The sequence below is a fragment of the Protopterus annectens genome, chromosome 9.part0 (genome assembly GCF_019279795.1).
Source record: "Protopterus annectens isolate FY-2018-M chromosome 9.part0, PAN1.0, whole genome shotgun sequence".
NCBI lineage: Eukaryota > Metazoa > Chordata > Ceratodontiformes > Protopteridae > Protopterus > Protopterus annectens.
In genome coordinates, this window is record NC_056743.1 from 616,582,896 (window position 1) to 616,600,314 (window position 17,419).

The 17,419-nt window shown below is 40.3% G+C and overlaps 1 protein-coding gene across 1 annotated transcript in view; it reads left to right on the top strand.

Annotated features, from left to right (window-relative positions):
• LOC122811368 (olfactomedin-like protein 2A) overlaps positions 1-17,419 on the top strand; it is a 352,794-nt gene that overhangs the window by 299,439 nt on the left and 35,936 nt on the right. The window contains exon 7 of the mRNA XM_044083166.1: positions 12,531-12,716. Coding sequence (XP_043939101.1) covers positions 12,531-12,716 — 186 coding nt within the window. The remainder of the gene's footprint in view (positions 1-12,530; positions 12,717-17,419) is intronic.

Below are 17,419 nucleotides of genomic sequence, written 5' to 3' on the forward strand. Positions count from 1 at the left end.
TAGAATTACTGGAAGCTATACACAGGGACCCAATGGCTCAAATATAAATGGTATTCAGTCTCACAGAGGGGGTTCCAGTGGGACTGAGTGCATCAGGGTTCAGAGCTGAGTTCACTTCTGTTCATACTGGTGATGGATACATTAGCAAATAGGTCAGTGGGGACAGATCAGCAAAGTTTCTCTATGTGCCCAATGTGACATTGCAACCAGAATCTGAGCAAGTGTTTGAACAAACAATAGAGAAATGGAACTTAAGGCACATGGGAAGAAAATGAGTACATTTTTATTTATTTATTTATTTAGGTTCATAGGTAAGTACTAGACTATTGGCCCTGGGGCCTATATAAGTCTAGCCAAAAAGGTTCCCTGGCTTTCGCCACCCAAGAAAATTATTTTCCTGTGCCCCTGTCAAGCATTGCTGCAGAAGTGATCCTCGAGCTGAATTTTCTATTTCCCATCCAGCTTTGCTTGACATGAACGGGTAGTTTGTTCCAGAGTTTGGGAAGTCTCTGGGACAGGAATCTATCCCTCCAACATGATCTGTTTATTGTGGTGAAAAGGTTTAGGTCCTTGGAGCGTGTGGTTTGGAGAGATTGGGATTTCTTTAAGTGTAGCATGTTCAACAGCTCTGGGTTTGACATAGCTTTGTATGTTAGGCAGATATCGCCTCTGAGTAGGCGATATGTGACAGAGTAGAGCTGGAGTTTTTTTGAGACGGTCTGCATATGGCACCTGTTTGAGGCTGGTAATCCTCTTACTGAGGTATTTATATGGCCTTTCCAATTGTTGTAGGTGTTTTGTGAGATACATGCCAAATGGGACATTGTACTCTATAATGGGTCTGATGAGGGATGAGTAGAGAGGAACAATGACCTCTTTTTTTCTAGAGGAGAACCCTTTTGTGATGAGGTGTGCCACGTAGAAGGATTTCCTGACTAATGTGGCGATGTGGTTATCAAAGGAGAGACTACTGTCTACCTGTGTCATGAGGTCTCTTATCACACTTTCAGTGTTTAGTGAGCTACTGTCTATGTGGTAGTTCATGGGTACCGGGTTTTTCCCAAAGGGGATGACAATGCACTTCTTGGCACTGAGCTTGAAGCCATGACTTTGACAACAAGCATCTGTCTCTGTGAGGCCCTTTTGTAGAATGTCTACATCATTAGGTGATTCTATTATGGCTCCCAGTTTGCAGTCATCAGCGAACTTTGTTAGCCAAAGACCTTCTGTGTTGGCCTGCACTTCAGAGAAGTAGATAGCGAACAGGAGAGGACCCAGGACCAAACCCTGTGGTACTCCACTCATCACTGGTCTGAAGTCGGACTTGGAGTTGGCTACTTTTACTGTGTGGGTTCTGTCAGTGAGCCAGTTGGCCACCCATCTTGTGACATAGGGATGTATGGCCAGTTTAGTGAGTTTATCTATAATTTCAGAGTGGGGGGATGGTATCGAAAGCCTTGGCGAGGTCAAGATAGGCTGTGTGCACTACCTTGCCCTCATCTACAGCTCTAGTGACTGCTTCAAAGAAGTCAATCAGGTTTAGTAGACATGATCTACCTTTTACAAACCCAAACTGAGTGGGGTCCAGGGTTTGGAGGTTACCTATGTCTTTTTTTATAAATTCCAAGATGATACATTCCATGGCCTTGCAGACCAGGCTCATCAGGCTAATGGGGCAGTAGTTTCTGGGGTCCATGGTTGCACCCCTTTGTGGAGTGGGATAACCATCGCTGTGCACCATTCAGTGGGCACAAAGCCTGAGGTGAGGCTATGATTGAATATGGTGCTTAGGTGGGGTGCCAGTTCATTCTGTAGTTCATGTAGAATGCAGCCTGGGATGTTGTCAGGTCCCATGGATGCTGTGTTCTTGACTTTGGATAGTGTGGTCTTTACTTGTTCATCCGTGATTACAGGGGCTATACATTCTTCTGGTATTAAAATAGGCCCTTTGGAGGGTGAGAGGGAGGTAAAGTTAGCACTGAATCTATCTGGCAGGATGTTGGCAATATCCATTGGTTCTGTATATTTAGTGCCATTGTGCTTCAGCTCAGAGCAGATCTTAGTGTTGCCATTGAGATTCTTAACATAGCTGTAGAATGCTTTGTGGTTGTCTTTGGAATCAGTGGCAATTTTATTTTCATAACTGGCTTTGAAGGATTTTATGAGGGATCTCAGCTTCTTGCTGAGGCTGACCAGGGAGTTCCTCCAATCTTGGGATTTTACTCTTTTTTGCAACAGTTTCTTCCTCCTGTTGTAGCATTTGTTTATGGCAGGGGGCCACCAGATTGGCCTCCTTTTTTTGGAGGCTAGCATCTTGGTTGTGTTGGGGATTGCACAATCCATGCACTGGTGTATGTGCTTATACAGTGCATTTGTGCAAGATTCAGCAGCCATACCTCTATTTTCCGTCTGCATGGGTATTGTGAAGTTTGCCACTTCTATCTTAAGAAGCATGAAGATGGCTTTGGAGTAGTTTTTGATGGTGGTTTCCTTAATGGGGGTGCAGGCGGGATGTGGATGTCTAGGCTGATTAGCTTGTGGTCGGATCTGACCAGCAAGGAGTTGACCTCTGGCATGGAACACCGGTTAGCCATATTGGTAATGACCAGGTCCAGGATATTGCTGCCCCTGGTGGGGGTGTGAACAAGCTGAGTCAAGGTGTTGGAATGTATGAATTCCAGAAAACGTTGAGCGAATGAGTTGGTACATGAGTAATTTTCCAAGTTGATGGTGGGTAGTTGAAATCGCCCATAATTAAGATATTGGGTTGTACCTTAATATTTTCCAGTATCTTAATTAATGAAGAGTGGGATTCCTAGGGCATGGTGGGGGATCTGTAACAAGCTACAACCTGGATTGCAGTCTTGCCCAGTGTTAGTTGCAGTTGGATAATTTGGGATGCATTATGTTGAGCAACTACCCTAGAGGTGTGGATATCCTTAATGAATATGGACACACCTCCACCTTTAGTGTTCCGGTCCAGGTTAGGTGGCCGAAAGGTGTGGTATGAATTACAGCCTGGTAATGCAGGGGTGCTCTCTGGAGCCTTGAACCAGGTCTCTGTCACTGCACAGATGCTGATGTTCTCCATTTTAAGGAGTGCCTCAAGTGAATGCATTTTGAAGTTTAGACTTCTAGCATTGAGCAGCATTACCCTCAGATTTTGCTTGCTTGTACCTGTAACAGTGGTGAATTTGTCATTTGAACCTTGCCTAAAATAGGCACTATAGGGGTGGCAAGAGCCTTAGCCAGTATCCGGAATCCCAGGGGCGACAGGTACAGGCCATCTCTGACAAAGCATCATGGTCTGTTGATCATGTCATCCCAGGCAGACAGATACTAGATCCCCTTAGAATGACACCAGAAGCTTAGGCAATTGTTGAAGTCAATCATTTTGTCCTTGTACTGTGGTATCATTCTGTATGATGGCAGGATGCTACTCAGGGCTAGGCTCATACCTGCCTGGGCTACAAGATCGGAGAGTTCCATGTCTCTTTTCATGTAGTCCAGGGAGGAACATCTCAGGTCATTCACACCAACATAGACAATGATTAAGTCATATTTGTACTTGTTGTGGAGTGACCTGAGTGAGTGCATTATGTGGTGGATCCTGGCACCTGACAGGCAGCTGACAGTAACTTTCTACTTGTTTAGCCTGATGAGTGGAACATCAGTGTGCCTGACTATAGAGTCACCTATGACTAGAGTGGTGGGTATGTTGTTATGCCTTATGGGCTGTGGTTGAGTGACACACTGAGTTTATGACTAGAGTGGTGGGTATGTTGTTATGCCTTATGGGCTGTGGTTGAGTGACACACTGAGTTTGTGGGCTATGTGTCATTTGGGTTGTAAGAACAAAATGAATGAAGGCAGGGTAGAGAGTAGTGCAGGAAAACAAAAGCCAAATAAGTAAAAAATATTGCACTAAGCCTGTAGGCTAGAAACATACTGTAAACTGTTTATTCAAAACAACAAAGATACACAGAGATTTAATTAGAACAACTGCCACTACTACCTCTGATGGGTGTTTGCATCAATCAGTTGCAGCCATAACAGGAAGTAATACTGTACCTATCACTTCAACGACACTAGTGTACACTACACTAACTCCTTCTCCACAATCTGCATCTACTCTGGCATCTATTGCTTGCAACACTGATTCAATAGACCAAATTACAGCTATGAATAAGTTAGATCCTGGACCCAGTATGAGTGGAATTACTTATTCCTCTGACCCTGTAGTGAGGCCGAGCTGTGTTACAGCAAGCCATAAAATCAGCTCTACAGATTTTTTAGTGCACAAAGTGACCACAGGCTTCTCTCTATCATCTCCTCTACCAATTCAGAACAGATCAAGGAGCCGGGGGAGAAAGGGAACTTTGCAGCACTAATCCAGTATGGAACGAATGCAACAAACAGTGAAGAGGAGATGTTATTGAATACAGGTTTGATCTTTAACATCTCTTCCATTACATTAACAGAGGAACATATTGTTTTGTTGAATAAGGCTCTTTCTTATATTCCAGCCAAATGTGCTTATCATGCAGAGATGTTAAAAGATCCTAGGTTACTAGAGAGAAATCTTACTTTAAAAACACTTTATAATGGAAATAAAGTGAATGAAAGAATGTGTTTTAAGAAACCAAGTACATACATACCGAATATACATCCAGTGTTACAGACTTTTATAAATGTATGCGAGAATGATTTTAGATATCTTTTTAAAGAAGGTACTAAAGCAAGTTTTTCTAATATGTCTAACCATGATTACTTGGCTTAAATGAACTTAAAAATATGCACTCAATAGAAATAAGACCAGCTGACAAAGGTGGCGGCATTGTGATTTTACACAAAGATTTATACCTGCGACAAATGAGATTGCTTGTAAATGATGTATATACCTACCAACACATCTCAAAGGCAGTATTGAACAGCTTTGTGGAGAAAGTATCTTTTTTAATTTTTGATTTGTTAATGACTAATCTTATTGATGAAGAACTTTATAAATATTTTAATGTTGCACATCCGTTGATTCCTAGAATTTATGGTCTACCTAAAATTCACAAGAACAAATCTGCACCACCTATGAGACCCATAGTGTCTGGTGCAGGTTGGTGTATGGAACCATTATCTATTTATATTGAGAATAGCCTACATACACTCCTAGATTAATGTGAAACAATTTTAAAGGACACAAAAACTTTTTTACAGAAACTACATAATCGGTTACGAGGAGTAGATGATTATATTTTCGTCACACTTGATATTGAATCACTTTTTACTTCTATTCCTAATGATTGGGGTGTGGAAACTATTAGAGATTTTCTTACATTCAGGAACTGTTTTTCTCATAATAAGGTTACACTTATATATACATTGCTAGAGTTAGTCCTTGAGAATAATGTTTGTACTTTTGAAGATGAATTCTTTTTACAGAAGGTTGGGGTGGCTATAGCTACACCAACCTGGTGCTAGTACAATGGGAACTTACATCTATTTTATCAGAGTCCAATCAATATGGTCGGTACATTATGTGGTACGTCCGCTTTGTGGATGATATTTTTTTGCTATGGAAAGGAAATGAGAATGCTCTAGAGGATTTCATTAGATATTTACACACAACAACTAACTTCTTAAAATTTACCTATCATTATTCTAAACATGAAATACAGTTTTTAGATGTTACACTAGAGAAGTCTGAACTTATGCAAATATCTAGTAGCATTTATGTAAAACCTACCAAGACGAATGCCCTTTTGCATAAATGAAATATGCACCCGTGACATATTCCACACAATGTACTTAAAGGGCAGATATATAGAACTTTAAGACTACATAGTAATGACAGAGATGCGCATACAGCCCTATCACAATTAAAATTAGATTTTTTAGAGAGAGGTTACTCAGAAAAAGAAATAGTAAAAGCTATAGAAGAAGCTTGGTTACATAGGGCTGATAGGTGTAAATCATACTTTGACTATACAGCTGAAGAATCAAACACTAGCCAAGATAGAATGGTTACCAATGACAATTTTAGAGTTTGTTTGTTTATGTCTTTCGGCTTTTCCCGGTTAGGGGTGGTCACAGTGGAACTCCGGTCCGCTAATGATTGGCAGTAGAGTTTTTTACGTGCTGGCTTGCCGGGACTAATGCACAACCTTCAAGGAAGGAATGCCCGTTCATGCATGTCGCCACACAGAAGACGCTCCAACTGAGAATCGAACGGGCAACGTCTGTGAGGCAACAATGCTACCGCAGCACCACCACCGCAGTACTTTTCAATATTCTAGTGATATCAGTGAATTTTGTGACATTATAAAGAATAACTGGATGCTTCTACAAGATGCACCAGAATTAATTAATATAGTTGGTACAACACCATCCTTCTGTTTTAGAAATACTAAATCCATAAAACAACATTTATGCCATAAGAAGAGTGTAAACAAAAACTTATATGAATCTACTAGGATAGGAACATTTCCATGTAGAAATTGTACAGCATGCAAATATCTATATACTAGTTCCTTTTACCAACATCCCTCTTTGAGATTCACACTGAGAATGCAGTACTATGCAAACTGTAAAACAGTCAATTTGGTTTATTTTTCTTTCTGTGAGAAATGTCATGCCTACTATGTAGGTAAAACAAATAGACAACTTAAAGACAGAGTGCTTGAGCACATTAGGGATGTGAAGAACAAGAAAGAAAATAATGCATTACATGTACATGTACTACAAAATGATCCTACACATAGTTTTAGATTTTTTGTTTTACAAGTATAAGATGTAGATATTAGAGGGGGGACCTGGAGAATCATACAGAAGCAGCAGAACAGAAATGGATTCTTCTGCTAAATGCTGAAAGATCTCCAGGTCTTAACAGTACTTCTTCATTAAAACCTTTTCTGAAGGCACACCCTCTTAGGCATAAATAAAGAATGCTGTTTTTATAAAGAAGGATTTTTACATAGTTTTTATATAGTTTTTAAATAGTTCTTAAATGTTTTTAAAATGTATGCAAATGCTTTTGAGTATGTGTTTTATATCATATGTTATGTACTATATATGCACACATTTTTAAATACTTTGTTCACTTTAATTGATGTGATTAATTAAGTCAGCTGACTTTGTAGAGGATTATTTAGGATGAGCACTCTCTTTGAATGTTGTCTGATGAAGCGAATGGATGTTGTGAAAGCGCTTACTTTGTGTGTATCTTTGTTGTTTTACTGACTAAACAGTTTACAGTATGTTTCTAGCCTGCAGGCTTAGTGCAGTATTTTTTACTTATTTGTCATTTGGGTTGTGTTGGGGGGTGGAGGTTGCATGTGTTTCTGCTTTGGAGGTCTCTGTTGCTTGAGCAGATTTTTATTGAGAGCCTCCATGAATGTATGTGTGTGTTTTGTGTTGCTATGTGTGTGTTTTGGTGGTGTAGGTTTTGAGGAACTATGTGATGAGTGCAGTGTGGTGTAAGTGTTTACCTTCTTCTCTTGACTGTCTAGTTCAGTCTTGGGTGAAGAGAGCTTTGCTTCTACTTTGGCTATATAACTGCATCTCTCACAGGTTGTAGTGTTGGGTGGTAGGAGGAGAGGGTTGTCTGTGTACATGAGGCAATTGCTGCATTGGCCCAAGATGCCCAGATTCATCAGGTAGACAGGAGAAAACACCAGGAGCTGACCCTTAGACATGCCTGGATAGGTGCTTATTTATTAAGTGCTAAAAACTGTTTTCCTCTAGACAAGTGAGGAAAGTTGAGTGCTGTAGTAATTTGTAGCTTATTTAATACTTACAATGAGTTCTGAACAAGTGCTGAGCTCAAAGAAACAGATCTGAGTGCTAAAACTAAAAAAACTGGCTAGTTCTAAGGGAAAATTTGAAGAGCAGACTTTATGGTGCCAGGAATAGTTTAACCCTAGCTAAGCAGTGATGCATAAAGTGTATTTTTTATATGTAACAGTAACAAATGAGCAAACTGATTTAAGCAAATTAACCAATAAAAAGCTAAAAACTGCCCCCCGTTCCAGCAGTCTTCAATCAGACAAGTTCTAACTGCACACTCCTGCCACTAGGCAGGGGAACCTTTTCCAAAAAAAGAGGGTCTGGATAACTGCTCAATTTATACAAATAAAGCTAGATTCAGCAGGTCTGAATTTAGTCTATGCTACAGCAAACAAGTCGTACCAATTTCAGAAAGAAACAGTTCAAATAAGCAGGCACAATAAACCTTTAACCAGAAACTCCCAGCTCAGAAGGGCAGAATATACCCTCTCCTCCCACAAGAGTGCAGACCACACCTTCTTAGTGTAAAATAACTGGCCTGAAGCCCAAATACTTAAACCAGAACTAATACACTCTTAGAATAACAGACACTAAGCCTTCAATCAGCAACTCCCAGCTCAGAAGGATGTAAGCTACCTGTCCTGCCACAATGGTGCAGACCACAAACCTTCTTAATGTAAAACAACTGGTCTGAAGCCCAAGTGCTAAAACCCAAGGCTTAGAATAACAGGTACAATTTATTCAGGCTACTAACAAGCAGTAATAAATGCAGCAGAATAAATGCAAAAAAGTAGGAAGAAACACAAATACAGTAAAAGCAGATGAATAAAGTGCATTTTTTGTATATATAACAATAGAAAATGAGCAAACTGATTTAAACAAATTACCCAGTTAACCAGTAAAAAAGCTCAAAACTGAGCCCTGTTCCAGCATTCTTCGATCAGAGAAGTTCTAACTGCATACTCCTGCCACTATTGTGCAGGGGAACCTTCTCAAAAAAAGATGGCCTGGATTAGTGCTCAAGTTATAAAAATAAAGCTAGATTCAGCATGCCTGAATCTAATCTATGCTACAGCAAACAAGGTGCACCAATTTCAGAAAGAAACAGTTCAAATAAGCAGCCACAATAATCTTTTAACCACAAATTCCCAGCTCAGAGGGGCAGAATCTAACCTTTCCTCCCACAACAGTGCAGACCACAAACCTTCTTAATGTAAAATAACTGGCTTGAAGCCCAAGTGCTTAAACCAGAACTAATACACTTTTAGAATAACAGACACTGAGCCTTCAATCAGCTATTCCTAATTTAGAAGGATATAAGCTACCTGTCCTGCCACAACAGTGCAGACCACAAATCTTCTTAAAGTAAATTGACTGGTCTGAAGCCCACGTGCTTAAACCGAAAAGCTTAGAATAACAGTTACAATTTAATCAGGCTACTACCAAGCAGTATAAATGCAGCAGAAAAAATACAATTGAGTACTTTTAAGAAGAGGCAAAAGCAAAATAAAGTACATTTTTTTAGTAAAGTGCAAGGAGAGAGGAAGGAGAAAATTAAGACAATGCAGAACTCTGAAAGGTTAAAATGCCAAGAAATATACTTACCAATCAGCAATATATTTCCAGATTGTTTAAGAATCACACTAGCCAGAACCCAGGAGTTTCCAACAGTGAATCAAAAAGTGTATTGGAAAAGTATCTGGAGAACCAGTTGGTGGAAATGTTTGACATGCCAAGTGAAGAGAGTTATTTTAGAAGAAGGCAATGGGAAGCAGTATCAAAGGCCTTGGACAGATCCAGGAACCAGGCAGAAACCAGTTGACTTTTGTCTTGGCTAGGTTAAGAATGTTGGTGAAGTTTAAGAGAACTATGACAGTGTTATGCTCTGGTCTGAAACCCTGTTGTGTGGGGGTGAAGAGGTTGTTAGTTTGTAAATGAGTCATTAATTGATTATGAATATATTTTTCAAGTATCTCCAGAAACACCAAGAAAGTCCAAAAGCTTCAAACTAAAGAAATGGCTCACTCTGGATGTAAATGAAGACGTTTATTCAAGTGTACAAATAGTGTTCGTAAGCACTTTCATCCCAGAATTGACTTTATAGTGGAACTTCATCAGACAAGCTCAAATAAGTAAAAAAAAAATAAATAGTAAAATACATGTTATGAGCTTACATATTATTGTAAAGTATACTGTTGTTACATTTTAGATTTGATCCACTGACCTTTATATTTCATATGATACTTTTCATAGGATATTTTTTACAGGGTATTTCCATTAGGATGTTGTTTGTATGATGCTTTTTAGAGGATGTTGCTTGAGAAAAAGGGTGGCCTGTTCCATTATGTTTTTACAGTTTTTTATTTTGCTTTACTGTTTTAATTTTATAAACTAGTTGTTTTTAGGTACCATTTCCCTTTAAATATGTACGAGGAAATAAAGTTATGTGTATTTTACTATTTAAATGTTTTTACTTATTTGAGCTTGTCTGATGAAGTTCCACTATAAAGTCAATTTTGGAACGAAAGTGCTTACGAACAGTATTTGTACACTTGAATAAACGTCTTCATTTACATCCGGAGTGAGCCGTTTCTTTGGTTAACAGCTTCAAGTATCTTGGATAGGCAGTTAAGGAGAAGGAAGCATGCGCAAGGAGGTCAAAACTAGGAATAACAGGTGCTGTAGCCAACTAGCACAGAGTGTCAGGTGTACTATATGACAGAAAAATGCCCCAAGAAGCTGAAATGTAAGGTGTACAAAATAGTGGTGTGACCAGTACTACTATATGGTACAGAATCCTGGGCAATAAATACAGAGCAGGTGAGAAAGCTAGAGGTGATGAAGATGAAGTGCCTGAGATGGATGGTAGGATGCACACTGTGGGACTGACAAAAATAAGGACATAACAGCATAAGCCAAAATAACTCCAATTGCAGGAAAAGTCAAAGAGAACTGATTACAGTGGTTTGGACAAGTGCAGAAAAGCAGAAGACAATCTGGTGAAAAGATTTGGGACAGACAGGAAGAAGGCAAGAAGAAATGAAGGCATTCAACATAGAGGTGAATGGATTGTGTGGGAGCAGACCTATGACAGCCAGGTATGAGTGTCGAAGAAGGTAGGAGAGATGGCACAGCTGACAAGACAACCTGACCCCATGTACAAAATGGGGTTGATGATGATGTTGATGATGATAAATACCATAATATTCATAGAAATTAAAAAAAAACTTACTACATGTCATCCAGTGACATAGACAGCATCTAACAATATTCAAGATATTTCATGTAGTGTTCCATAGCCTGGCCAAGTGGATTATTATAAGTCAGATCTTCTGATGACAAAAAGAGTAAAACTCTTTAACATATGAATTTGCCTTTTCCATTCTTTGTCAGCATCAACATCCTCATCAATTTTTTTCTACGTGGTTTCTGAATATTGCATCATCGCCACTTCTTTTGATTCAGTGTCACTCTTTTACTTTCTTCAGTAGTCATGCCTGACCATCACAGTCCTTCTCTCATTTAATCCATCCATCTGTTTGCTGGACATCCTTGTTTCCTCTTGCCTTCTGTTCCAAATCTTCATCGCTAAATCATCTTCTGCTCTTTCTCATTCCAAAATGCATGTCAACGGACAGTGCCAGAACAAAAAAGCAACAAGCAAATATACATTTATTTAACATGCATTCTGCTTTGCAATAAACAAGTGACATTTCATATACTGGTATGATGCAGGTGGTGAGAGTAAATATACCAAAATGTTAGACAAGTGTCTAGAAGCTGCTTGGTTTCCCTGAAAATTGTATTTATGTTTACTACCTTGAAATAAACATAATGATTAGTAAAATTGGTTTACACATATAAAAAAGGTAGAAACACTGACCGAAACAAATGAATATTTTAGTGGTCTTCTCACTCTGCTGTAGGGTCTAGTTTCCTGGATCTATATTAGATGAGCAACCGTTCAGATGTTCGAATCATAGATGGTCGACATCATATGAGTGAACGTCAGAAAGGTCAAAGGTGAAAGTCAATGGCTTTTCATTCGCAGAATGGGAAATTTTCCCTTTCTGCACTGAAGTGCATTCTCAGAGTTGGTATATTTAAGTACAGGGGGTGTGGAGGCACAGCCCCCAACATGGGGCGTGCAGGGGGGCTTGCCCCCCTGCTCAGAGTGGTAAGGTAAGATTTTTTTATTTTATTATGTAGTCGATGTTTTGAACATCGCTCATATAAGTTCGCTCATGTGAGGTTCGAAGTTTTGAAACTTCGACTATATAATATAGACCCTAGTTTCCTATAGTATCTAACATTCTAAGTGTATGATATTTGTTATTTTGTGGAATCAGACACAGCCAAAAAACTGTGAAAAAGTAAAGCCTTGACAAGGCTTCAGAAAAGTCTGGTAAAACTGCAACAGCCTTTTTGATATGATGGCTATCTTACTGGGATTGGGAAGTTACTAGTGTCTGATGAAACTTAATACCTCCTGTAGAAACTGATCTGATGTGTATGGTAGTTCTGACAACACACCAACTGAGTATTAAAACAATGCAGGTTAATCATCTGGATTTATCAAACTGTGTCATGAAAACAACTACTGTGAACTGTTGTCATATCACCTGTTAAAATACATTTTCTAAATATTGGTATACATTTTTACTGCTCAGCCCTCGCTGCCATCATTTATATTTTAAAAGAATGAAGATTTTTTTTTTTTATTCTCTTTCTTTTCTTCCTCATATCGGCAGTCCGTGAGGATGATTGTGCAGGAACCCTAACTGCTGTAGAAGAACCATTTACCCATGGAAAGTATGGAAAAGCTGAGGGAGCATGGATGAAGGATCCATTATCTGGAGACGATAACATTTATGTGGCCAACTACCTCTTTGGTAGTACTCTTCTGGAGTTCAGGAATCTGGAGTACTTCAAACAAGGTAAGATATGGAATGGGAGAGAGGGGTAATGTCATTGTTTTTATAATAATCTGTTTGCACTTAAGGTGAAAATTAAAAATCCAGGAAATAAATTACAGGAATATATTATTTTGCATTTTCACTGTGAAAGTATTGCACTGGCAATAGATGTTATTTACTCTCTTGCATTAGAAAAGTACACTCAAATATTTGGAGATCCCTGATGAAACAAAGTGCTTCATATTCCATAGAGATTATGAAGGCATATAAAGGAATTCTATAATAAATAGGCTATTGGATTGACTGTCCGTCTCTTTCAACTTTCTGGCTTAAAAGACCACATCTGCGCTTGTTTCCCATCTTTCCTGTAACTAACCTACTGGGTAGCACTAGAAAGCCTTAAACTGATACAAGCCTTCTAGCTTAGAAGAGAGGCTTTGGAGTGATTAAGTATCAGTTTTCTGTACTTTCTTGCTGTACTTAACTGTTTTCCACCTAAATGCAGATTTTCCAGTGTTTATTGTGATTTAAAAGCTTGTTTTTTTCACATATTGTACTTATTTGACTGCCTGCCCTTTTAAAAAGTTGATTTTTGTTTAAATAATTTAACTGTTATAGGCTACACACTAAAGTGTGATAGCCTTTTCTGATCATTTGTAGTAGTTTAAAGTTGTTTTAAGTGTATTTTTTACTGTTTTTGCCTTATCTTTTCAAAAAAACAAAAAAAAAATTTGTTTCCCGCCTTTCTAAGCTACTATACTCCAGTTTTCAGGCTAGTGCTGAATTCAGGGCTGTGATACTAGTTTCTGAATTGCCCATACCTTACTTGGATAGAAGGAAGTTTCTCTGTTCATTTGTGAGAGAAGGGAGCTTTGAGCATCCTGTCTGTCCCTGGCGGAGTGGTTCTAGATCAGAAGTTAGTAGTTTATTGACCATTTTGGGCTAATTTCTATCTCTTTCATTTCCCTACTATAAAAACCGCATTTGCACAGTTTAGCGCATCGGGCAGCGCCAATTAGCTAAGGTTAAATTATTCTCGGCTCCACTAAGTCTCCTCTTTAGTTTTTCCCTTGAACATAGTCTAACTCTCAGCCTAAGCACTCAAAAGCATCTTACAGCCCAGTACTTGCTCAGACCTAATAGCAAGCACTAATATACCCTGACACTGATTGCCCAGCAGGGCAAGGCTCTTTATTCACCCCTCATCAACCAAGCGACTAAGCAGCTCACCCTACTACTCAGGCATGACCAAAAGGCAATTTCAGGTGTACTCTCCAGTCCAGCTGGTGAATTTGGGTATCCTGAGGCAATGTTATAACTGCCTCATGTACACAGACAACCCTCTCCTCCTACCACAAAACACTAACATATGCGAGAGATGCAATTATACAGCCAAACTGGAAGCTAAGCTGTCTCCACCCAAGAATGGAACAGACATTCAAGAGGAGAAGGTTAACACTTGCACCACACCTCCAGCCACACACATACCTACTAAAACAGCACTGGCAAAAAATACACATAAATACACAAAATCATACTCGGAATCTCTAAATAAAAACCTGCAAAAACATCAGAGACCTCCAAAGCAGACACCCAAACAACCTGCACCTCCCGTCACAAACCAGACAACACATAAAACACAAAATCAGTGTGCCACACAATCACAGCCCTTAAGGTGAAATAACATACCTAACACACTAGTAATAGGTGACTCTATAGTCAGGCACACTGATGTCCCACTCACTAGGCTGGACAAGCAGAAGGTTACTGTTAGCTGCCTGTCGCTAGCCAGAATACACCGCATAACACAAGCACTCAGGTCACTCCAGAACAAGTACAAATATGACTCTGTCATTGTTCATGTCGGTGTGAATGACCTGAGACATACCTCCCTGAACTATATGAAAAGAGACATAGAAGAGCTCTCTGATCATGTAGCCCAGGCTGGTATAACCCTGACCCTGAGTAGCATCCTGCCCTCATCAAGAATGATACCTCAGTATAAAGAAAAAATGATCAATTTCAACAATTGGCTAAGCTTCTGGTGTCATTCAAAGGGGATCCAGTGTCTGTCAGCCGGTGACGACATGCTCAACAAGCCACGTTGCTTTGCAAGAGACGGCTTGCACCTGTCACCCCTAGGCTTTCGAATACTGGCTAAGGCTCTTGCTGCCCCCATAGTGCCTTTTTTAGGCAAGGCTCAAAAGTCAAACCCACCTCCATAAACAGCACAATTAACAAAAAACTGAGGGTTATGTTACTCAATGCCAGGAGTTTAAATCTCAAAATGCATGCGCTCGAAGCACTCCTCAGTATGGAGAACGTCGACATCTGTGCAGTAACTGAAACCTGGTTCAAGGCTCCAGAGAGCACCCCAGCACTACTGGGCTACAACTCATACCACACATTTCGGCCACAGAATACAGACCAAAGTACAAAAGGAGGGGGTGGATCTATATTCATCCAGGATATCTACACCTCCAGGTTAGTGGCGCAGCATGATACCTATGAGATCATCCATGTGCAACTAACATCGGGCAAATCTGCGATGCAAATTGTGGCCTGCTACAGATCACTATCCATGACCTAGGACCACCACTCCACCTTTCTGGAGACAGTGGAAAACATGAAGGTCCTACCGAACACCCTAATATTGGGCAATTTCAAAACTACTCGAGTACAAACTCCCAGGCCCAGCACTTCCTGGAATTCATAAACTTAAACACCCTGCATCAGCTGGTAAACTCCCCTACCAGAGGTGAAAACATATTGGACCTGGTCATCACCAACATGGGCGACAGGTGTTCCACACCGGAGGTCAACCCATCACTGGTTAGAACAGACCATAAACTAATCACTCTGGATGTCCACACCCCACCACCACCCCCAACTAAGGAAACTGCAGTAAAAAACTTTTCTAAAGCAAACTTTACCTTACTTAAGACAGAGGTGGTAGGTTTCACAGCCCCCAAGCTAAAGGATAACGCTGCCCAAGATGCAGAAACCTTTACAAATGCACTGTATGAGTACCTGCAAGGATGCATTGATCGTGCCATCCCTAGCAAAACCAAGACTCACTCCTCTAAGAGAAGGAAAACAGTTTGGTGGACCCCTGCCATAAATAAGCTACACAATAGAAGGAGGAAACTAGTTCAGAAAAAAAGCAAATCCCAAGAAGGAAAGACATCCCTGATCAGTATCAGTAAGAAGCTAAGGTCCCTCATGAAATCATCCAAGGCTAACTTCGAAAGAAAAATAGCCAAGGATTCAAAAGATAACCACAAAGCCTTCTTTAGCTATGTTAAGAATCTAAGTGGCAAATCGCAGATATGCACTGAACTAGTGCAAAATAGCACAAAATATACTGAACCTACTGATATTGCCAACATCCTGGCAGATAGATTCAGTGTAAACTTCACCCCCACCACCTCCAAAAGGGCCCACAACAATACCGGAAAGTGTAGTGTCCCAAAAATCACAGATGTACAGGTGAAAACAGCCCTTTCAAAAGCCAAAAACACAGCATCAGTGGGACCAGATGGTGTCCCAGGCTGCTTCTTGCACGAACCACAGAATGAACTAACCCCCCACATAATGACGCTGTTCAACCTCAGCCTCTCAACATGCTATATGCCCAGAGAATGGCGCACAGCAATGGTTATTCCTCTCCACAAAGGAGGGGCCACAACCAACCCTGGTAGCTATCTACTTATAAGCCTGACTAGCCTGGTCTGCAAGGCTATGGAGCGCATTATCATGGAACTCATTAACAAAGACATTGGGAACCTCCAAACACTTGATCTGACCCAGTTCTGCTTTGTTAAGGGAAGATCATGCCTACTAAACCTGGTTGACTTCTTTGAGACAGTCACCAAGGCCATAGACGAGGGAAAGGTGGTTCACACAGCCTACCTTGACCTTGCCAAGGCTTTCAACACCATTCCCCATTCAGGTATTACAGAAAAACTCACCAGCCTAAACATAAACCCCTACGTCACGAGATGGGTTGCCAACTGGCTTACAGACAGAACTCACACGGTAAGAATAGCGGGCTCCAGGTCCAACTCTAAACCAGTCACAAGTGGTGTCCCACAAGGCTCGGTCCTGGGACCCCTACTGTTCATCATATACTTCTCAGAAGTAGATGCAAACACAGGAGGACTATGGCTAACCAAGTTTGCCAATGACTGCAAGCTGGGAGCCATAACTGACTCTCCTGCTGACACGGATATCCTCCAAAAGGGCTTTACTGAGATGGACACCTGGTGTCAAAGTCATGGCCTCAAGCTAAATGCCAAAAAATGCATAGTCATCCCATTTGGGAAAAACCAAACACCCACGAATTACCACATAGGTGGCAGCCCCCTTAATACAGAAGAGGTAATAAGAGATCTGGGGACCCAGGTAGATAGTAATCTTTCCTTTGACAATCATATTGCCAAAGTAGTTAGGAAATCATTCTATGTGGCCCATCTAATTACTAAAGGGTTCACATCTAGAAATAAAGAGGTTATAGTGCCCCTCTACTTGTCACTCATTAGACCCATCATAGAGTACAATGCCCCATTTGGGATGTACCTCACAAGACACTTCCAACAGCTGGAGAGACCACAAAAGTACCTCACCAAGAGGATTACTGGCCTCAAACATATGTCCTATGCAGCCAGACTGAAAAAACTCCGGCTGTACTCAGTGGCATAGCGCTTACTCAGAGGTGATCTCTG